This window comes from Octopus bimaculoides, chromosome 6 (genome assembly GCF_046866305.1).
Source record: "Octopus bimaculoides isolate indiv1 chromosome 6, ASM4686630v1, whole genome shotgun sequence".
Classification (NCBI taxonomy): Eukaryota; Metazoa; Mollusca; class Cephalopoda; order Octopoda; family Octopodidae; genus Octopus; species Octopus bimaculoides.
This window is the reverse complement of record NC_142933.1, coordinates 114,613,429-114,637,539: the sequence shown is the minus strand read 5'-3', so window position 1 is coordinate 114,637,539 and position 24,111 is coordinate 114,613,429. Positions and strand designations below refer to the sequence as shown.

The window sequence follows — 24,111 nt, the reverse complement described above, 5'->3', positions numbered from 1 at the left end:
ATACTGAGCATAGCTTTTCATTGGAAACAGGAAAGTCCAATGGGAAAAAAAGAAGGGAAAATCGCCAACGGTTCTCATGCAGTTACATTTCTGAAGTTACCAGAAGTAGGAGGAAGAGAAAGTGCTTTCTGGGACAGGAAAGTGTAATGATGGCTGGTGTGTGTGGCAGTAACTGCATGTGCGTGTGGTGGTAACTGTGTGTGGTAGTGTGTGTGCAGTATTAACTGTTTGTGTGGGTAGTGTGTGTGTGTGTGTGGTAGGATCTGTGTGTATGTGTGTGTGTTAATATTGCTCTGGGAGGTCAACAGCTATAGTGACAGGTGTGTGAATGGGTGGGTGTTTGTTGCATGTGTGCATTTACCTGTGCTTGTATGTGTTACCGTTTCCTTGTTTTGATTTTATTTGATATTTGTAAATGAATGTCACCATCTTGCAGATGTTGTACTTCATTTCCAATCTTATGAAACCATGTCTGGTCCTGGGGAATATTACTTTCTTTTGAAATAGGTAAGTGTTGGGGACAGGAAAGGCATCCAGCCGTAGAAAATTTTCCTTCAACAAATTCTGTCTGACCTATGCAAGCATAGAAAAGTAGAGGTTAGAACGAATGTGCTTGTGTTAGATGATGCACAGTAATGTTGAGTTCATATCCTGGTAGCAAAAACATACGACTCTTACCAAAGCAACATCTGTTGTACCAAATCTTTTAAAAATACTAGTAGACTTCTTCTTTAGGCATTTTCTGTAGTGGCTGCTTTATTTCTCTGTTGTTTTCCATTACCAGGTATCTGGAATATTGCTGTCTTTGCTAATAGTTCTGACAATCCACCTACCCTTCATCTACATTTGAGCCACTCTCCTTACAGTTGCTGTCCCAACTTGAAGGTCAGATTAATTTAGAATTAAAGCATTTTGATATTGTCTTTACTCATATTCCTTACCATTCCATTTTCCGTTCATAATTTGCACCGAATCAAAAGTACTTTATCTTTCTGTGTATTAGTTTACTTTTAGATTCTATTTCAAACGTGTTGTGGTTTTTGTCAGTTTCAATTTAGTTGATTCAGTTTAAGTCCTAATATGTATCTGTACTACATTCTGTACGGATCGTTAAGATTAAAGAACAATATTTAAAATTATTTGTGGTAATTAGTCTGTCCTCCTCATGCATTCTGACCTATGTATATACACACACACACACACACTCAAAAGTAGAAACTCATAGAAACCTATTGTATATATGCGTGTGTGTCTGTCTCCTTGCCTTTACATTGCATGATATTTGTAAACAAGTGTCACTGTCATGTCATTAATATCCATCATTTCTAGTATTCTGAGCAAACTTGTATGGCCATGGGGTAATATTTCCTTGGTTGAAAGCAGGTGATGGCTGGTGACAGGAGGGGCATCTGGCCATAGAAAATCCATCACAATGATGTCTATCCAATCCATGCAAGCATGGAAAACTGGACACTGAAAACAATGATATATTGGCACAACATGGCTGAATAATTAAGAAGTTTTCTTTGTAATCATGAGGTCCTGAATTTGATCCCACTTGTGTGGCATGTTGGGCAAATGCATCTTACTTCACTTTTGGGTTGGCCTAAACCTTGTGAGTGAAGCTAGGGAAATGGAAACTGTGTGGAAGCATGTTGGATGGATTGTGTTCGAAATTAAAAGGTTACACTCTGTTAAGCATACATGTGTCTTTGGAATACTCAGCTGGTTACTAATTCTATGACCAAGCTACAATTTAATCATTGAAGCTAATGGAGATCCATTTCCTTGTCTGATATTGTTTCTGTTTAGATTCAATAGAACTCATGAATTGAATAGAACTCATGAGCAAAGATGATCTTGCCTTTGTGTGTGTATAATATACACTATGTCTACTATGTCCATCATTTTGTTAAGATGATAGGGTGTAATTTGAAGGAATTTGGCTGTTACTTCCTGTTGGTAACCATACAAAGCAAGTTGTTCAAATGACTAAATATTCACCATTGAAATTATTGGAGATCCATTTTCTTATATGATATTACTGTATTTGTTTGGCCTTTGATCAACCCTGATTGAAAAGACCTATCAGCAAAGATAATTTTGTCTTTGTGTGTATGTGTGTGTGTGTGTGTGCGCACGCACGCACACACACACACACACACACACACACACACACACACACACACACACACACACACACACACACACACACACACACACACACACACACACACACACGGATGTGTTATAACACTATTCCACGTATACAAAAACAGCCATACCAACAATCTAATATACCTCCATCATCAGCTGCCCCACAGATATCATTATGGTTTTGACATCTAGGCAGTACCATTCAATCTGGTGGTGTGAACAACACTAAAAGAAGTGTTGTTTAGGAACAAACATACCCAAAATAATAAAAGTCCACACTTTTAAGACAATAGAGAGTGATATGGGGAAATTTGACTGCCATTTCCTGTTGGGTGACTATACAAAGCAGGCACGGGCAACTTTTTATGAGAAGCAGCCCACATGAAATATGGCTCATCATCAGACAAACCACACTGTAAAGATTCAAGGTAATTTTTAATTAGGTATACCATTCAGAAAGCTCCATAGGCCACAGTTTGCCAATGACTGATATAGAGGCTCCTTCATCAATGTCATTTACTTGGTATTCTTTAGGCTTGCACTCAGGAACAAAATCTTCTAAGCTGACCAGTTTATAAGCTTTCATATGTCTGTTATCACTTGAAATATGCATACAAAGACCCATCAGTGAATTCTATATTGAAGCATTTCATCATTTCCTCTTTGATTTAAAGTTATTCTCATGAGTGATGCCTTCAACTGAGATGGTGCACACATGGCTCTATGGTTGAGCAGCTTGCTCCCCCCACCATGTGGTCCTGGGTTCAGTCCCATTGTGTGGTACCTTAGGTAAGTGCCTTCTGCTTTGGACCAGGGTTGACAAATGCCTTGTGACTGAAGTTGAAAGAAGCCTGTCATTTATGTATATGTATATATTTGTGTGTGTATTATGTTTGTTCTCCACCCTTGCTTGACAACCAGTGTTGGTTTGTTTACATTCCTCTAACTTAGTGGTTCAGTGAAGGAGGGCGATAAAATAAGTTCTAGACGTAAAAAATTAGTACTGGGGTTGAGTTGTTTTATTAAGCCCTTCAAGGTGGTGTCCACATACAAGTAAAAGAATTCAAAGAAAATTTATAGATTTAAAAGAATTGCTTCTCTGTTGCTGTTATTGAGTTGCTCATGTTATCAGTTGAGTAATATGCTACCTGAAAGAGAGGGGGGAATCTGTTGTTGAGGTGAGGAATGTGTGTTTGAGAGAAAGAGAGAAGGAAAATGAGGGAGATAGAGAAAACTTGATAAAGGATATACACATACACACACACCCATATATATATATATATATACGTGAGAGAGATGTGGTGCCTTTGGCAAGTGACTTCTATAGCCTCAGGCCAACCAAACCCTTGTGGGTGGATATGTTAAATGGAAACTGAAAGAAGCCTGTTGTGTATATATATATATGTGTGTGTGTGTTTGCATGTGTGTGTTTTTCTTTCTGTGTTTTCCTTCCATCATCACTTGACAACCAGTGTTTATGACCCTGTAACTTAGCTGTTCAGCAGAAGAGACTGATAGAATAAGCACCAGGCTTAAAAGAGAAAATAAGTCTTGGGGGTTGATTCATTTGACAAAAAAACTTTTCAAGGTGGTGCTCCAGCATGGCCGCAGTCTCATGACTGAAACAAGTGAAGTTAAAAGATATATAAAGCGAGATGGGGGGGGGGTGGAAGTTGCTATGTAAACATTGAGAGAAACGGATGTATAACAAGACACATGCATATACATTTATTTATATACAGAACATCATCATTGTCATTTTTTAATGTCCTCTTTTCTATGCTTGCATGAGTTAGACAAAACATACAGAGCTACACACACACACACTGTAAAATAGAAAGGAAACATTCCAGAATGTAGTCTCTGATGTACTAAAAGACAAATAGTTACAGCTGGAAGGTTTCCATCATAAGTGTGCTCAATCCTGTCTGATTTGGGGTCAAACAGCAACTATAGTTTCCAGCCAGTGAGAAATCCTCTACCTCTGTAATTCTCAACCTTTTTCCTGTCAGTCATCACCTTTTGCTCAATGCAGTTTGCAATTTGCCTGCTCACGCTCACTCTCTTTACAAAAATTGCATTAACTCTTTAGCTTTCAGATTTCTTTCTCAAATCTATTGCTTATTTACTCACATTGATTTGAATTAATCATGCATTATCTTATAGCTTCAAGATTTCAATGTTATGTGTTAAATTTTTGGAATGACATTGTAGGGTAAGTGTGAATGGTTGGATCTGGTCAGTTTTAACATAAAACATGTAGAATATTTAGGCTGGATATGGCCAGATTAAATACTAAAGGGTTAAACATTCTCCACTACCAAAATCCAGGTCACTATCAAGATACTATCTTTTAGGTAGCGTGTTAGCACTAATCTTATATATTTTTTTTTTGTTGTTGGCACTCCGTCGCTTACGATGTCGAGGGTTCCAGTTGATCCGATCAACGGAACAGCCTGCTCGTGAAATTAATGAGCACTCCACAGACACGTGTACCCCTAACGTAGTTCTCAGGGATATTCAGCGTGACACAGTGTGACAAGGCTGACCCTTTGAATTACAGACACAACAGAAACAGGAAGTAAGAGTGAGAGAAAATTGTGGTGGAAGAGTACGGCAGGGTTCGCCACCACCCCCTGCCGGAGCCTCGTGGAGCTTTAGGTGTTTTCGATCAATAAACACTCACAACGCCCGGTCTGGGAATCGAAACCGTGATCCTATGACCGCGAGTCTGCTGCCCTAACCACTGGGCCATTGCGCCTCCACTGATCTTATATATCAAAACATCACTAATTATGCCAGTTGTTTTTTTTTCTCATTCAACTCTTTATATATCAGTTTGGTTATTAAAACACTTTTAATTTCACTCTTGCACTTATTGCTTTCATTTTAGTTCTGTTCAACACTACAAGAGCTTAAATTGTGCACTAAATATCTATTTTCTCTTGAAATGTTAACTGGTATATTGACTTGTCTACATAAAATTAATTACCCTATTGCTTCTGATTTTCGAAATGAAAATTTAGTTAATCTGACTGAACACATTGTTGTATGCTCTATTTCCTGTGAAAATATTCTATCACATGTACACAGCTACATGTGATCTATAAATTATTTTTCAATATCCACCCATCCATCCATCTTCTCTTCCCACTATTCCTGGGATGGTTGTTGGGGTAGAATCCAAAGCCACCATCTCCATAGGGTCCTATCAGAAGCAACTGTCATTAGATGTTCCAGCTGTATTCTAAGTGTAGCCAAGTGAGACTACAGATATTGTCCAACCATCTTGTCCTTCTTCTACCTCTAAATCTCCTACTTGTTGGCTCAGCTTGGAAGAATCTGTTTTGTGATTCCTTTCTGTGACATTCAAATTTTATTTCTGTAGTATTGGAGCTGTGACTTCTCAATATGGAGAAGTAACAGATTGATCTGAAGAGACTCCCTGATCTTCAAGCCATGCATCTTGTCAAGGAATGTTACTCCAGAGAGTAGCATTGGGTTAGTCTGGAGGAAGGGGCTATACTCATAGCCTTTGCTCTCCTTCCAAAATTAATGAGACTGATTTGGCTAATGTTTCTTCTGAACAGTTACAAATTGATAGTTGTAGGATAAACATGGGTTGAGAAGAAATTCTAAATTAAAAATTGTGTTCAGTGCAGGACATAGGGAGGTGGGATGTATAGAATATAGATGGTGAAGAGGAAGAGAGAGATGAGTAAGTTGGAATGTGTTGGTGAGTGACTCCAGTTAGTTGATTGGGTACACGGATGAGATGCCGAATGCACTTTTGCCAAACGACAAGATGCCGAAGCCAAGAAGTGAAATGAACATAAAGCCAAATGGACAAGATGCCAAAAAGACAAATGAAAATTAAAATATATGATAATCATTTTATTCCTACAATATGGCCATTTGACAAATTGAATTGGTCATTAAACTATGTAGGTAAGAATGTTTTTTTTTATTATTGTGTCCGTTCGGCTTTATGTCCATTTGGCATTGTCTGTTGAGCTTCTTGGCTTCAGCTCCTTGTCCTTTGGCAAAAGAACATAGGGCATCCTGTCCGTGCATGGTTGATTGGCTTATTTTTGGATACCATCTAGGATATTTGTATGTATAGCAGCAACCTCATCCCAGAGGAAGAAACAGTACTCCAATGTACACATCTGTAAATGAATACCTAATCATATGTAATATAGCTTTACATACAGGTGTAGGCATGGCTGTGTGTTAAGAAGCTTGCTTTCCAACCACATGGTTTCAGGTTCAGTCCCATTGCATGGCACCTTGGGCAAGTGTCTTCTATTATAGTCCTGAGCCAACCAAAGTCTTGTGAGTGTATTTGGTAGATGGAAACTGCAAGAAGTTAGTGTGCGTGTGTGTGTATGTGTTTATCCCTTACCACTGCTTGACAACTGGTATCAGTTTGTTTATGTCCCTATAACTTAGTGGTTCAGCAAAAGACACCGATAGGATAAGTACCAGGCTTTTAAACGAATGAGTGTGTAAGTACTGGAGTTGATTTATTCGACTAAACCCTTCAAGGCAGTGCCCCTAATGTGGCTGCAATGTGATCCAATGACTGAAACAATTAAAAGATAAAAGATATGTATTGCATGTTCTAATATATTTATATGCCTGTATAGATAACTGAAACAGGTTTCCTATTCAGATCCTGTTGGGTTCAGTATAATAAGTACTTGTTTTGACCAAGGTTATGTCCTGTAAAGCAGGACTTGTGATCAAAGGCATTTCAGTCTTAACTATTGTGTCTTTTTGTGTGTCTATGATTATATTGTCCAATGTGTCATTCCTCTTTGATTATAGGGTGTGATTTGAAGGAGATTTGGTTGTTATTTCTAGCAGGTTGAGTGATGCTGGAGTTGTTTCAGGTATATTTCGCCCCCCACAAAACTGTTGTGTGTGTGTAAAACTATTTTAGTTGTTAGTCTTCTCATCAAAATGGTTTCCATTCATTATGAAATGTTTCTCTATGGTAGTGTTGCATTTAATTTTAGTCAAATTTGTGTTTTTGACATTGACAAATGTAAACAGAGCACCATCTTGTTGCTGCTTTATAACTTTTATGATGTATTACATTTGAACTGGATATTATGAGCAAACATATCTATAGATGCTTACTCCAGTGTTATGTCAAGTTTATTAGTCTTATTCTTTAACACTATTTGTTCATGTTGATCTACATACTACAGTCTTCAGTATGCAATTGTTCCTAAAGACAATTGCTGGTCAGTGGAACTGTTAACTCTTGTATTTCTCTGTTATACTAAAATCTACTTTCCTAAACTTCAGATTGATTTTATCAATTTTTTCCCCTTAGTATGTTTTCTAAATGTGAGAGTGTTGAATAGTCTACAGGCAATGTATTTCTTCTAAGAAGGGAGGGGAAAAAAAGTGAAGAATAATATTTGTAGTCCTTGAATGGAAGATTTTAAATGTGTGTTGTAATCCATAACTTCAAAGGATTCTATATTCAACTGTAGACCTTCTTCACATTTCAGAATTTACTATTTAATTGAAGTCATTTTGTCCCCATTTTTGTAAGTGAGTCCACATTACTTCACTTTTAGTAATTCGCATAACAATTTAAGATAATTATAGAATATCCAAAACTACATTCACCACATGACAGAAAGAGCATTTGGAAGAAATGTCAAAAAGTTAGTAATTGATAAGTAAAGTAAAACCTGGTAATTGACAATACAAAACATAACGAAAAGAAGTGGTCACTGTTTATCATTAGAACATGTAACAATTGCTGCAATAGGCATATTTGTTCTTTGTAGTGTGTTAGGATTGCTGGTTACAAATGTTTTAAAGGGACGACCTTGCTTCCCAACCACATGATGTTCCCTTCTCTATACAGTTTTCTACTATAGCTTTGGGCCAACCAAGCCTTGTGAGTGAATTTGGTAGACAGGAACTAAAAGTCTGTCGTGTGTGTGTGTGAAAAGGATGAAATGATGTTTGCTCATTGTCTGTTTGCAAAAAATTATGTTTTAATCAGAATTACATGAGGTGTAATATTTGCTTAAGTAGTAGGATAATACATCCAAAGGTCTGCAGTTTTTATCACAGTTAATTTTGAGTATTGGGCTAAGGGCCTGAAGATAGATGGTTTGCTGAGACTGCATTACACCTTGTAGTAAATTCAATTAGAATGTAATGGTACAATTGTATTTCAAGCAGTAGCACCTTCTCAGCTAATGGGTCATTTCTGATCATCAAACTGTTTGTCTTTTTTCCCCTTTTATGACAAATCACCTGGCCTTTCCAACGTTGACTGTGTCAACTGTGTGAGTATATGTGTGTGTGTATGTAAAAGGGAGGTGTATGTGCAATGGAAATGGGATGGTGAGCGTTCAACGCTGAAAAGAAAAATCAGACAGCATTTCAATTCTGAGTATATGTGTATATGTGTGTGCATGTACAAGGGAAGTATGTGAATGTTTGTATCTGTGATTTATTGTATACCTTATTTATATATAAAATACTACAATTAGCCATCATTTTTGATGGCATAGGGTCAGCTAGCTTTTAATAATTGGTTTTGGTCTCTCAATATCAGCTGACAGTCATTGTTAAGATTTTGTTGATTGTAGAAGGATGACCTTTTGTAATTTTGATGAACCTAAAGATGATGACTGTCCACTGTTTTGAATATTTGTCAATTATGTTATTAAATTTTGTATTAATAAAAAAAAACAAAAAAACTCAGGTAGCAGGAATGGAACAGTCAAATATGGAAGCTTAAATTCACTGAAACTGTGTTATTACAGAAATTCTCAATATAACAGAGTAATTTATTCTATGGAAAACCAAAATTATTAGGTGGTAATTGTTTACTTAAATGTTTACAGTTGTTTTTACTTTTCCTCCTTTTTTTTTTTCCAAAATGTTAAGCTCCATATCATTTGATATAGTTTGGAATATAATTTAATATCAAGCCTTTTCACTCTTTGTTAATCAGAGACAATTTACTCCCACCTTCAATAAGCCATTATTCGTTGTGACCATTTTTATAATTATTAAAAGAATTTTCTGCTGAGGTGTTTGACAGAATGACACTGATGCTATTGAGGTTTTTTTTTTCTTTACACACTTTTGAAAAAGCTTTTCAATATAACTTAGCAAAATATCCTCTCATCTTAGTATTAATCAACAGCACGGCATTCTCTAAGATCATGAAAGATTCTTGATTCACATTCAAGACAAGTTTTAACCTAAATTTAAGCTGATTTCCCAGCAGCAGCAGCGCTATGGTCATCCAAAGTAATGCTGTCCATAGCACTAGTAGTGGATTTTTCCTGCTGGATGGTAGAAATGGCATTCTGCAACTTGTAGGCTTTCCCTTCTTTATGAGACACAACAAAGGTATGGTAAACTGGTTTTGAATGGCTTCCTTGTTTTGTCCTTTGCAAAAATAAAATGAAATAAAATAAAACTAAAAAACTTGAAAAGCCACTTGGGCCAATGGTATAGGAAATTTACAATATTTTGATATTTGTCTAAGAAAAATGATAATGTCATTAATATGTTTATCCAGGCTGTTGTTTCAAAAAATATGCTTTTATTCATTCACTGTCTATATTTTTGCTGCTAGTAAATGATGCTATGAAATTATTTGTTTTTGAGTAATATGTAGTGCCATTTCAGCCTCCACATTTATAATTTCAGACCACTCTGAAAAAAACCCAGCTGCTGTAATGCCGTGTCTTAATAGACTGAATTTTACTGTTAGTAATTAACATAACAATATGAGATAATTATAGAATATCCAGTACTACAATATGTCTAGTTGTGGTACTGATTACAAATTTGTTATTTATTCTTATGACCCAGAAATTTAAAAAATATGCGGGATTAATTACTGTAATTAGTAATTTAACATCTATTTTATTATGCCTAAGTCAAACTAAATATGACAATTTGAACCTCAAGCCAGTTACAGAACAGGACCATTTGATTTTATTCTTCTATGTTGCTTATATTTTCAACATTTACACTTTTATTTTTCATTTTGCATGCAACATTTGTTAAGTTATAGTTTCTTAGTCCTTAAGATATTTTTTCTTTCCATCTCTTTCCTTTTCTGTATGTAGATGGAGTTCAAACAAAATATATTATTCTCTAGTTCATTTTCTAGTTATGCTCAACTACAGTTTAATTTTAGAAATAACATTTATACTAACAAATAATCTCACTGTCTGTCTAAATCAGTTGGCGATATTTTGCAAGAAGAGTTTTAGCAATGAGAAACAAGAGTAATGAAACGTAAACATTATTTGGTAAGTTGGTTTAGTTGTTGCCTCATTTGTTTTATGTATTGTGATAATTGTAGCTCTTAAAAGTAGTCGCTGTCTGGATGTTGCACTGCAGTGGTAAACATGAATATTCCAGAGTTCGAATATGACCTGTGCTGTGGAAGAGGTATGAGACATCAAGTGGGTGCTATTACAATTTGGACATATGTGAATGGTTTCTGAACATATTTAAGTGCAATAGTAATTTTTTAATTTGCCCATTATTGATCTGCTATGGATCAAAAGCCTCATCATATCATTACCAAGTTATCTCTACAGTTTCTAGGTCTATTTGTCCATACTGGCTCATTGCAAGTTGCATGGAATTTTTCCATGGTTGGTGATTAGCTTGATCATTGGTACCTGGTTAGAATGTGAAATAGGAATGCAAACAGCTAGAACAAATACCACTAGGCTTCATCTCTTACACTGTAACAATTCTGCTAATCCTCCACTTTATGGTCTCTGATGTTTATTGCTATTCATCATGCCTCGAGATGATTTTTTTAAAAGTTCAAGAGGAAGAAGTTGTGCATGTGTTGACAGTTTTTTTTTTTTTTGTTGATAATTGGAAAATGATTCTTAAATTTCACTCTTTCACAGATTATAGTACCCCCTGAGCCATTCCTAGTATTGCTTATGTAATGTTGGTAATCTATCCTTTATCTTTTCATCTCCTGCAAGTTACTTGGTAATCTCACTACTGCTAGTGTCATGTAAAAAGCAGCCAATACCTTCTGTGAAATGGTTGGCATCAGGAAGGGCACCCAGTTATAGAAACCATGCCAAAACAGAGAGTAGAGCTTGGCATTGTTCTCTGAATTGCCAGCTCCTGCCAAACCAATCCATGCCAGCATGGAAAATGAATGTTACATAATGATGATGATGATAACATTTCTGAACATACATGGTCTGATCAATAAGTATCTGAACTGTTGCCATAGTAATGAAGCTAAAGCACGCAGAGTGAAGCTGCTTGGCATAAATTGACCTTGAACTCTGCTGTGCATGCGCAATGTTTTAATGTTCTAGCTCACTTCTGCTGTTTGCAGCAGTGCTTGGAAGTAAGATGTGTAGCATGTGACCATGACAGAGAAAGTTGAACAGAGAGTCTGCATCAGATTTTGTCAAAAACTTGGTAATACCTGCTCAGAGACCTACCCAAAGTTTTCAGAAAGTCGTCATTGTTCTTAATACAGTCAAGATCTTGTGCAACTGAAACCTAAGTATCTTTTTAGTCAGCTGAATGCAATTTTGGCACAGACTTTGCAGACACACATCTCGTACCCAAATCTTCAGTGATAATGGACTGAACTGAACCATAACTAATCTGCACATCCTCTGATAACTCATGGATGGGGATGCAACAATTTCCCCTCACAACTGCATGCACATCTGTGATGTTTTTCTCAGTTCTGCTGGTTGTGTGTCACCCAGAACATTCGCCAGTATCAACATTCTTTCGGCCATCTTGGAAATGTCTGAACCATTTGTACACTTGTGTGTGGCTCATACACTTTCTGCAACTTTGCATAGGCCTCTGAGCAGTTATTACCTTGACAACTTTCTCTGTCCTGGCCAGTGTGACAATCATATGCTACACACCTTCCCTCCAAGCACTGCTGTGAACAGTGGAATTGAACTAGAATGTTAAAACTTAGTGTGCATGCACAACAGTTCAAGGTCAATCTTTGCCAAGTGGCTTCACTCTGTGTGTTCTAGCTTTGTTACTATGGCAACAGTCTGGATACTTATTGATCAGACCTCATATGTAGAAAGTATTATTGTGTTTTCCAGGTGTTAGTGACAGACTTAACTGTGGTGTGATGTAAGTAGCTTCAAATTAGTACTCTGTGAGTTTTATTTAGCTGATTATGTGTTGTTAGTGGTAGATATGTTAGTAAAGTATGAGAATTTTTCTCTGTACACACACACACACACACATTTGCACAATGTTATTATTTTACATCAACTTTCCATGCTTTAGGTTGGAGGGGTTATTCAGAGAACTCCTTGAAGGGTTGGTGAATTGCATCTCACCTAAATGTTTATTTTTTTGGTTGATTTCTATGACTGGATGCTTTTTCCAAACACCAACCCCTTTACAGAGTGTATTCAGTTCATTTTATAATGGCACTAGTTCCAGAGAGTTTATCATGTGTTTGATAAGACTAAAGGGTCCTCACAGCTCCATACTTTACAGAGTGTACAAGATGTGTTTTAGCATGGCACCAACACTAAAGAAATTGTTGTCTTCAACATATTCAGTCTATATTTCATTGTGTGCTGAGTGACCTCTATCATTACCTTCCCTGCTTATTGTTTCCACCTACCATCTCCTTCTTGTGCCTTCATCCACTGCTCTCTCTCTTTCTCTCTCTCTCTCTCTCTCTCTCTCTCTCGCTATACTCCATCCTTAACACTTATCTTATTTTCCCAATACCCTCATACCCTTCACCCTTGATCCACTCATATATATCTCTCACCACCACCTACTGGTGTCACGTCTATCCCATCTCAAATCATCTCTCCTCATATTCTTATGAAACTTTGGTCTCTATTCTCTGGTGCCTCTCACCCAGCCCAATCCTCTGTAACACTTTACCTATATTTACCCCTTCTATGCCCTGAGAGTATGTTCTGACTTCTCTCTCTCTCTCTCTCTCTCTCTCTCTCTCTCTCTCTCTCTCTCTCTCTCTCTCTCTCTCTCTCTCTCTCTCCCTCTCCCTCTCTCTCTCTCTCTCTCTCAAAATATTTCTGTATCTCTTATACAGCATGACAGCCATCTTTTAACCTCTCATCAGCTGGCACAAAGCCATCTCTCTCAACATTTCTCCCCGCTGCACGAAAAACACCCAGTACATTCTGTAAAATGGTTGGTGTTAAGAATGGCATCCAGCCATAGAAACCATGCCAAAGCAGCCACTAGTGCTTAGCACAGCCCTCTGGACTGCCAGCTCTTGTCAAACCATCCAACCCATGGCAGTATGGAAAGCAGGCATTAAATGATGTTCAAAATCTGCTGAAGCTAACTTTACCAGGCTCCCAACTACACCACTCTCTTTGGTTTGCGCTCATACCACATGTTGCTTCTCTCTAGCCCCCACTTTCCACAGAGTTTCCAATGTAGCACTTGCTATCTCATTGTGTCATTGCAATTTATATTGGTTTCAAGCAAGTCAGAGGCATTCGTTCATGATATAAGCAATGGTTTCATCAACTCTATTACAGATTTGGCATGGTAGAGATGCTTGTTCTTAAGGTTGACACTTCAATTTGCGACCAAAGCTTGGTCTTGTGTGCCAGTATTGTGCTTTTGGTCTCCTTTTTTCATTGTTCCCTTCTTCAGCCAGTCCCACCTGTTTTCCAGCAATTTCAGTTGTGACTTCACGGAACTGATTGTGTAGTCCATCCCTTGCTGCATAGTGATTCTTCATGTCCTTCTTATACTTCTTGTTTTGTTCTTTTCTTTTTCCCTGATTCCAATATGCCCCCTTCTCTAACTTCCCCTTGCAAGGTTTTCTTACTTTGGGACAGATACTTCAGCAGGTTCCCAAGATCAATATGCACATAGTCTTCCACACATGTCAGTCCCTTTCCTCCATTTGCTCTCTTCATGCATAGGCTGTCAGTGTCTGCATGTGGATGATGAGCTCCAGGCATTGTTAGGAGCTTTCTTATTTCTTTATTGCCCACAAGGGGCTAAACATAGAGGGGACAAACAAGAACAGACAAAGGGGTTAAGTCGATTACATCGGCCCCAGTGTGTAACTGGTACTTAATTTATCGACCCCGAAAGGATGAAAGGCAAAGTCAACCTCGGCAGAATTTGAACTCAGAACGTAACGGCAGACGAAATACCGCTGAGCATTTTGCCCAGCGTGTTAACGTTTCTGCCAGCTCGCCGCCTTGTTAGGAGCTTCTTGTCTCCCTGACCAGCTCTCTTAGTTCATCTTCTGTACACTCAAGAATTGTGCGTGAAATTATTTATTGCTGAAATTGTGTTTGTTGGCATTCAACTTTTGAAGTTTGAAATTTTTCTTAATCATTGCAAATACTCTTTCATTGTCTTTTCTTTCATATCATTATGCATAATTTAATCTGCTTCAAACATCCCCATGTATTTGTATTTGGACTTAGATTCAATTACCTTCATCATTTCACCACTTGACATATATCTTCTGCTCTGACAAGCTTTCCTCACCTCATCATCATTGCAGCACATTTTGAAAGTCCAGACTCCATCTTGATATTATTTGAAAAAATCCACAGAGATTGAATTAGACTGTCCAGTTCTGTTTTACTTTTTTGAACAACTTCAAATCATCCATGAATAACAGGTGATTAAGCTTTCCTTTACCACTTTCCAGATCATTATTATTATTATTATTTTTATCCTTAGTTGAGCTTGGTGAGTTATGTCTATTAAATTTGTGCATATTAGATGCAGCTGTAATGGATCCAGTGCTAGTCGTAGTGGAATAGGATAATTTAAGCATGGATCAGTTAAAGATTAAGTGTGATACTTATGGTGTGGCGGGAAGTTGGATTTGATAACAGCGAAAAATTAATCAGGTAGGTCCTTAACATTTAAAGAGAATGGAGTGTATACCAAAGTATACTTCTGTCACCCCTCACCCTGCTTCTATTAGGTTATCTTGGAGGTGCAGAATTCAAGTTCCTAGTGAGTGTCTGGGATGTAATTTTATCTTCAGGATTATATTTTGTACTAGTTTTGTGGGTGAGGAAAAGGCAGTTGGCCACTTTCAGTAAATTGTTTGCTATGGTGTAGAGTATTGAGTTGAGTGTTCCTATCTTGAGGGGAGTGTTTTGTTCATTGTTTTGAGATACTGAGAATTAAGATCTAATTGTGCTAAGTAATTCTTAGGCTCAGTGTTAGACAGGAATTCTATTTTGTGGGAGAAAACTGCTGGCTGATAGGGCTTGATAATAATAGGCGGCGGGTTTATTAAATATTTCTTCAGTTGTAGAGAGATAAGAAATTCTAATAGAGATATCCCTAATTACAATGAACATTGATATACTTTAGGTAGTTGATAGGCTTATAGTACAGGGAATATAATGAATAGTTTAAATCTAAGGTTACATCTAGGAAATTGTAACCTGTACTCTTTGAAAACTCATACCTACCTCACTTTCTCTCCAAAGATGGAACTAGTAACTTCTATCATCTTTTAGCTTGGACTTTCCTCAATACTTCAACAATGTAGCTGCTATGGATATTATCATTTACTAAGTATTTCATTCATTCTTTGGTTATGGAACTAATAACCAATATTATATTTCTACTTTGGGCACCCCTTAGCTATTCAATGAACTGGTAACTACTAATTTAAGGATACGTAGCTTACATGAAAATCCTTGTTCAATAATGCATGTTCCACATGTCTAGCTATTCGAGAAATAGCTGTAAGAGACTTTACCAATTTACTATAACTACTCCACAGTACCGCCTGACTGGCTCCTGTAGGATTTTCGAGCGAGATCGTTGCCAGTGCCCCTGGACTGGCTTGTGCGGGTGGCACATAAAAGACACCATTTCGAGCGTGGCCGTTTTCGTGCGGGTGACACGTAAAAGCACCCACTACACTCTCTGAGTGGTTGGCGTTAGGAAGGGCATCCAGCTGTAGAAACTCTGCCAAATCAGACTGGAGCCTGGTGTTGCCATCCGGTTTCACCAGTCCTCAGTCAAATCGTCCAACCCATGCTAGCATGGAAAGCGGACGTTAAACGATGATGATGATGATGATGAAATTACTGGCTCTAAAGTGATATCACATGTTTTGCTTGTCTGTTCTCTGTTTCTAATATATATATATATATATATGTTGTTGTACTTGGGGATGGTCATATTGCCAGTTTAGCCAATAAAAACACACGCACTGTATATTTGGTGTTAATTTGCTTCAGCTTTATATTACATTAATCTTAACACCAAATATACAGTGCGTGTGTTTTTATTGGCTAAACTGGCAATATGACCATCCCCAAGTACAACAACATCTGTTTCAACACACGATTTCACATCAAAAATCTTGCAAAACAAATATATATATATATATATATATATATATATATATATATATATATATATATATATATAGCAACTGTTGCTGATACCTTAACTATGTTTATATATATATATATATATATATATATATATATATATATATATATATATATATACCTGATAAATCGTCATTGGTCTATTGGAATTATTCATGTCATTTCATGCATCAGTTTAGAATTATGTACTTTGTCCTCATAATTGCCCTCACCTTTATCCTCATTAGTATTGCTAGCATCTTTGCTATTTTTACCACCACCATCACGATTACTGCCATTATCATCATCATCATCATCATCATCTATGCATTTTATAATGCACAAATGCTTAACTTCTCTTCAAGTTGTTTCAAGTTACTTCCTTCATTGAATTAGATACTCCCCAAATGGTAAATCTTTACTTCAGTTCTGGGATTACTTTCTGTCTTAATTTGTTTTCTCCCTTTGATACCAATCTGAGTGAAATCACCACTGGTTCTATGATACAAATCTGCCTGTTTGAAAATGTTCATATTCATATATTAAAAATCTTTCATCATGATTTTATGTAACAAGATTTTGTTATGTTCTGATCACAAAATTCATAATTAAAAGTGAGTTATTTTACTAAATCACCTCCACATTCTTTATTATTTTCAATATTAATTGAAACACATGAAAACAAAGCATCACTGTAACTCACAGGTGAGTTTGATGTGGAAATATCTACTATATTTGTGCCAGTTGTTTTAGGTGCCTATGTACATATGTGTGTGTCTGCCTTTGACTCTATGTCATATGATGGTTGTAAATGAGCATCATCGTCATATAAGCGGTGTTGTTTGTTTCCAGTCTTCCATGAAAAATATGTCTGGCTATGGGGAAATATTACTTTGCCTGGAAAAAGGTGAGTGTTGGTGACAGGCAAGGCATCTGGCTATAGAAAATCTGTCTCTACAAAGTTTACATGACCCATGCAGACACAGAAAAATGGATGTTAACATCATGATGATGTAGTCAACCTCTCAGCCCTTCCACTCATGACTCAGTGGAACATTCAGGATGTGCCAGATGGAGGGAGAGACAGTAGCATGAGCACTGGGCTGATACTCATTTTTAGCTGAGTAGACTGGAGCAGTGTGAAATAAAGTGTCTTGCTCAAGGAGACAATGTACCATCCAGTCCAGGAATTGAACCCATAGCCATGGCCTTCAATTTAAATGCATAGGCTGTATAGTTTGTTAAAAATATCAACACACAGGATTTAATATCACTCACCAAATTTTCATCATTCATTTATTTTAATTCACCAGCATCTTACTTATTTTTCTAATGCAGTTAATTTCTTGAAGCGTCTGTTTTGTTTAGCTTTTTCTATGTGTTTTTGAAAAAACTGCTATCAACCCTTTCACTTAAATTAAATTTCATGGTTATTCTAGTAATGATGTTAGATATCTGCTAAATAGCTATTTATAGCAAGTGACGTTGCCTCAACAAAGATATATCTTGGCAAAAAGTAGTTTCAAACATGATTTTCCTCAACAAAAGATAGATTGGTATACAAAACTTTCCTCAGTTAAGCATAAGGAAATTTTGAGTGGGTATATCTGATTTCCACAGTAAAAGTGTTAGGAAAATGAGATTTTCCTTTCAAAGATTTATTCTAAGCAAAATCATGAAGTTTAATCCAACTCATAAAATGCAAATACTACTAAATTCTTTATTTCAGTTTTATAAATGAATGAAATAATCTTATTTGCTCTTATAATTGGATGAAATAATCTGTATTTAAATAAAAGGAAAAGATTCTGCTACTAAGTTATTGTTGCTCTTCTTTTTCTCAAAATTGTCATCATTTATTATTATATTTTCTTTGTAGTTTAGTAGGAAAGTATTCTGCAGGTAAGGAAAGCCTAGTGGGTGGTGGTGAAGGACACAGATTGCACACATTATCCAGTGAAGGTGGCACAAACAAATTCTTATCATTACAATTTTTCAATGAAATATATTTTATCTTTAGTAAAACTATTCCTCTAGATCTGTGATGGAAAGCTAATTGGCCATATATTTAATGTGATAGATTTAATACAGAAATGTTAGAGTTGAACGATTTTTGAAATATTTAGTATTGTTTAGCCATGCCATTTATCCCTTCATAAATGTAAAAATAAAAAAAAAACCTAAAAAACTAGCAGTAATATTCTTTATAATTTCTCTTGTATGTATTTTGGAAGAATTGCAAGAGTACTTAAAACTCTTGCTTAGTGGTTTTGTATCTGGTGGTAAGCATTTGAGGAGAACACACTGTAATGGTGTACTAAAACAGCAGATAGGTGATTTTACAATTCTAACATGAAATTTTGTGGAAGGAAATTTTATCAATTGAGACATGAATTCTGTCTATTTATGAGATACCTTAAATATACCATTTTGGAGTTGTCGTACAAATTCAAATAATCAAAGATCAAGACAGATGTATTATATTTCATACAATTTTTAAAAGTTGCAATATTATTAAAGATTCAGCTGGCAGCTAGTGACCATTCAAGAAAAATAAATAAATAAAATGTTTTTTTTCCTCTCTACAAATTCTAATATGTTTATTGTAAAGAAACTGTTCACGAATTTCAAGAAGCTTGAACACAAAGGACATGGCGTGAGCAGTGACCAGATTTTAAAATAAATCACAACCAATGGAGTCTGCTAACACTATTGAAACATTTTGCTTTTAAAATAGAAATATTTTTGTTGTCATAACTTTAAAAGAAACAAGTTTTCTTTAATGATGTTTTAAAATTATATCTCTGATTACTTTTCTTTGTTATATTTTTCTAGGGCCTATGATGAATTATGAACTGAAATACTAAGGACTTCTGGAAGCTTTTATTTTTTTTTTTTTTGTAAATGACTTTTGCACTGCAACTACTAACAGATGCTCCACTGTTTTACCCTGTTTCTCACCATTGATGAGGTTCAGATAATAGAAAACATATGAGACTCTCCACTCCCTTTATCTGCTATTTATATTGTCAATAAATTGATTTATTGTTTTTTTTTTTAACAATCGCTTTGTAAAATTTGTTCAGAAGAAAAGAAAAAGAAACTTCAGATCAAAAGATTAATTTTTTATTTTCATACATATTTTGAGCTCCTTTACTAAAAACACATTAGAAATTCTTTAAATAAATTATTCCTAAATGAATAGGTGCAATTACTTAAGAGCTATACCAAACAGCTCATAATATAATCAAGATAGCAGTAAACAGTCTGTTATATAACAAAGATACTACACTAAGATATTCACAATACAACTAAAACATTGGTGTCCACAAGTTACACCAAAGCAGTTCATAATACAACCAAAATAACTAGGCTAAACAGTTCATAATGTTACCAGCTAGATACATAATATAAATATAATATATTCATGATATAAAAAATTACAATGTTTACAATCTAATCAAGTAAAAAGATGTCGTTAAATGATAAAAATTCAATCAAATAATTATGCTGTTGTGTCTTTTTTTTTTTAAGATGTATTTCACGTTTGAAACGGATGTAACCAATATGCCATATGTTTATAGACGTATGTTATAAAACTAAATACAATGCAAACAGGATATCTGTGTCATCCCTAATTAATTGTAGTCAAACTCCACTAGATGAAGCTGCCTGTAGTCTTTTTTTTACTTTGTATACGTTATTGTTTAACCTTCCCATCTAAGCTTTATAATATTTCAAAAGTGGTGGCTTGATAGAATCATTAGAAAGATTGGACAAAATGCCTTGTGGTATTTGATCTGGCCCTTTATATACCGAATTAAAACGCTACTAAGGTAAACTTTTGCTTTTATCCTTCTGAGGTCAATAAAATAGAGTGTATGCATGTGTGTGCATATATATATATATATGTATATATGTGTATGTATATATATATATATATATATATATGTTAGGAAGGGCATCCAGCTGTAGAAACTCTGCCAAATTTAGATTGGAGCCTGGTGTTGCCATCCGGTTTCACCAGTCCTCAGTCAAGTCGTCCAACCCATGCTAGCATGGAAAGTGGACGTTAAACGATGATGATGATGATGATGATGATGATGTATATATATATATATGGGAGAATATACGAAAAAACAACAACAGACGAGGACAGGTGGTGTAAATACACATTATACACACACATGCACACATCCTACTGCTCATACACACACAAATAGGCAAAGTACATTTGAATTTTGCTTCTATGTTATTGCAAAATTGCTGTTTTAATGTCTTTTGGATATGAAAACCAATCCTGTATAGAAATTAAATTTCTGGATTTTATTTGTAGACCTTGTTATTTCTATTCGAAATTTGTTCTTCATGAAGAAAATAACTATCAACTTCAAGCTGATGGTTAAAAAAAAAAAAAAAAAAAAAGTAATTTTTGCCCCAAATATTGCAGAAGATTATTTAACCAGAAAATATACAATCTGTTCACACTTTTTCAGTCAAAGAAAATTTGTATTAAATTTATGCATAATTTAAAATTGTAATGAAGAGAGAAAAAAAAAAAGCCTTTCAAAAGGAGAAGAATAAAAGATTATTTTCAAAACAATTTCAAAGAGAAATGTTTCAGTTTTATTTTTAATTATAAATTTTGGAATATTGTCTTATTGTTTAGATTGCTGAAATCTGTAATATGTCACTGATGGCAAAGGTTATTTTGGATAACCATTCTGTTGCAAGCTTTCAGATCAGAATCTGATTCCTCTTTGCCTCTGCTTTTCCTGAAAATGGGTCTTTCTCATGAAAGTTAACACAAAAATGTTTTAAAATATTTTTAGAATACCCAGAAAAATCACTGTATACCAATAAAGTTTTGTAATTTTAAACCAGATATTGATATGGAGGCAATTTTTTCGTAATCTATGCTATTTGGAAGATACAGAAAATATTTGTCTTGAAAATGTCACCTCCATTTTTGTCACACTTATCGCTTAAGGTTTGTGGCTTAGTGGTTAAGGTGTTTTGCTAACAATCATAAGGTCAATGAGTTTGATTCCTGGTGGCACATTGTGTCTTTGAGCAAGACACTATTTTACATTGCTCCAGTCCACTCAACAAACAATCCAAGTGCAGATGTGTCGTGTGTTGGATTTTCGTTTTCATGCAAGAAAACTGAACACATTGAGCAGAGACCAGTGATGATGGTCTTCATGAAGTCTGGGTCATGATTTGCACAGTCCAGCATATCTTGAGTGATTTCTATGCAGAGTTGCTTCTGCTGCTCTGCCAGTGCCTTTTGAATGAATTTCACCAACACTCTCTGTATGCACAAATCTTCCATTAAAATGGAATGCACTGATCCTGTGCTTATTCCCACTTTGTGAGCAATTTCCTAGATGGTTACACAGCAGTCTTTCATGATTATTCACCAAACCTTTGGAATTGGCTCCTCATTTTGGCTTGTGGACAGCCTGCCTGAGCGTGCTTTGCACTCCACTGAGGTATAGTCATATTTGAAGTGGTTGTATCACTCTTTGATATGAGTTTTACCCATGACAGTATTACCAAAGATCTGCTGCATCTTCTGGATGGTTTGAGCTTGAGTATCACCAAGTTGTTGGCAAAATTTGATGCAATATCTCTCTCTGCTCGATGTGTTTGGTGAAAATGAAAAGCCAATGACCAAGCACTACTTTTGTACTGTAAATGTAACAGTTGGGAACTGATGCAGCCTACCAGTGTGAAAATTTTCACACATGTGTAAGAAGGATGGCATCATCTCCCGCTTAAATCATTTTGCCCTTGTGGCATTAGTTTTGGAAAGAAAAAATAAAGTTGAATACACCTCATAAATTATGAGGGGGAAAATGTCGGGTCCTGAGAATTTTCCTAAACTCCTACCCCCAACCACTTGGAAAATTTCTTCCCAGTAAATCTTTACATACACTCAATCTACAGGATATAAGTGATTATTTGGTGAAAGTTTTGTTAAAAAGTATCCGTTTTTCTGGAAGTTACGAGGCAACAAAGTTGGTAGGGTATTATACTGTAGTTATGCCATTTTCAATAAAAGTTAATGTTAATGGATTAATGTTAACTTCTGTCACATTTTTAAAGAATTAATGGATTAATGATTAATGAGGTTAACTTTTTAATTAATGGTGCCCACCTCTGTATATATATTTATATATATATATATATATCAATTAAATATGAGGATAAAATCTATATAAGATTTTATGAAGTAGCCAGTGTGTAAAACCAACTAAGGTAAAAAATTAATACAAAGTATATAATTTTTTCAAATACATTATTACATTAAGGGCTGTTACTATAAGTAAAGCCACATGCTGGAAAGGGAGGCTGAAGTCAAACTACTCTATCAAATATACACACGTGCTGAAGTCGAGGAAATGAACAAAGAAAAAATTCATTAAATGGTTCAGTTGCATAACAAAATGATTTTATGGTCAGTGCTGTAACACGCTCTCTATTTGTCATTGCAAACATAACCAGAAATATATAAATATAAACACTTATACATACTATACAAATACGATCTATCCACAGAGCATATACAAATGTTCAATCCATGAAAAAATTTCAATCTTGTTCATTTCAGATAGAAATTTGTTCATAGATATATGTTCATAGATATATGTGTGAACATCTGTGGATATGTTTGTGTTCATATGAGAGGTATAAGTGTTTATATTTATATGTTTCTGGTTATGTTTGCAATGACAAATGGAGAGCATGTTACAACACTGACCATGAAATCATTTCGATATGCAAGACCCGGCAAGGCAAGTGAGAGCATAATCTGTGTCCTCTGTCAGAAGTGTAGCCAGCTCACTAATTTGTATCTTTACTTCATTGGACACTAAAAACCCTGCTTGCGAAGACCTGTTGAGGCAAGTGAATTTGAAATTTGCAATCTGAAATCGAAATCGAACCGAATCCGACGACTAACACCCATGCCAACATCTCCTTCATTGGACACTAAACTCTGCTTGCGAAGACCTGTTGGGGCAAGTGAAATCGTAATTGAACTATACTCAATGACTGGCACCTGCGCCAGTGGAGCACTAAAAGCACTGTCCGAGCATGTTCATTGCCAGAGCAGCTGTCTGGCTTCCGTGCTAGTGGCCCATAAATAGCACCATTTGAGCATAATAGTTACCAGAGTCGCCTTCTAGCGCTTGTGCTGGTGGCACGTTAGAAAATCATGAGCGAGGTCGTTGCCAATGCCCCTGGACTGGCTCCTGTACAGGTGGCATGTAATTTTGAGTGTGGCTGTTGCCAGTGCCGTGTGACTGGCCCTCGTGCCGGCGGCATGTAAAAGCACCCACTACACTCTCGGCGTGGTTGGCATTAGGAAGGGCATCCAGCTGTAGAAACTCTGCCAGATCAGATTGGAGACTGGAAGAGCCTTCTGGTTTGCCAGTCCTCAGTCAAATCGTCCAACCCATGCTAGCATGGAAAGCGGATGTTAAACGATGATGATGATGCAAACGAACCTTTTAAAGAACTTTTTCTTTGTTCATTTCCTTGACTTCAGTGTATG

General features: G+C 35.9%; 1 protein-coding gene across 13 annotated transcripts in view; it reads left to right on the top strand.

The window, feature by feature from the left end:
• The window catches only part of LOC106881457 (protein-L-isoaspartate(D-aspartate) O-methyltransferase), a 58,924-nt gene extending 37,758 nt beyond the window's left edge, over positions 1–21,166 (top strand). For 2 of the 13 annotated variants that reach the window (XR_001410859.3, XR_008264345.2), the window contains 3 exons: positions 10,402–10,469; positions 14,705–14,824; positions 19,386–21,166. Coding sequence is in view for 3 of the 13 variants with exons in the window: in XM_014931843.3 (XP_014787329.1) it covers positions 10,402–10,459 (58 nt within the window). In the remaining 10 variants the exon portion in view is untranslated. Of the gene's footprint in view, positions 1–784; positions 886–10,401; positions 10,470–10,522; positions 10,613–14,704; positions 14,825–19,385 lie in introns of those variants that run through there. The other 11 variants (XR_008264346.2, XM_014931843.3, XM_014931844.3 and 8 more) reach the window with 9 other exon arrangements.
• The last annotated feature ends 2,945 nt before the right edge of the window (positions 21,167–24,111 follow it).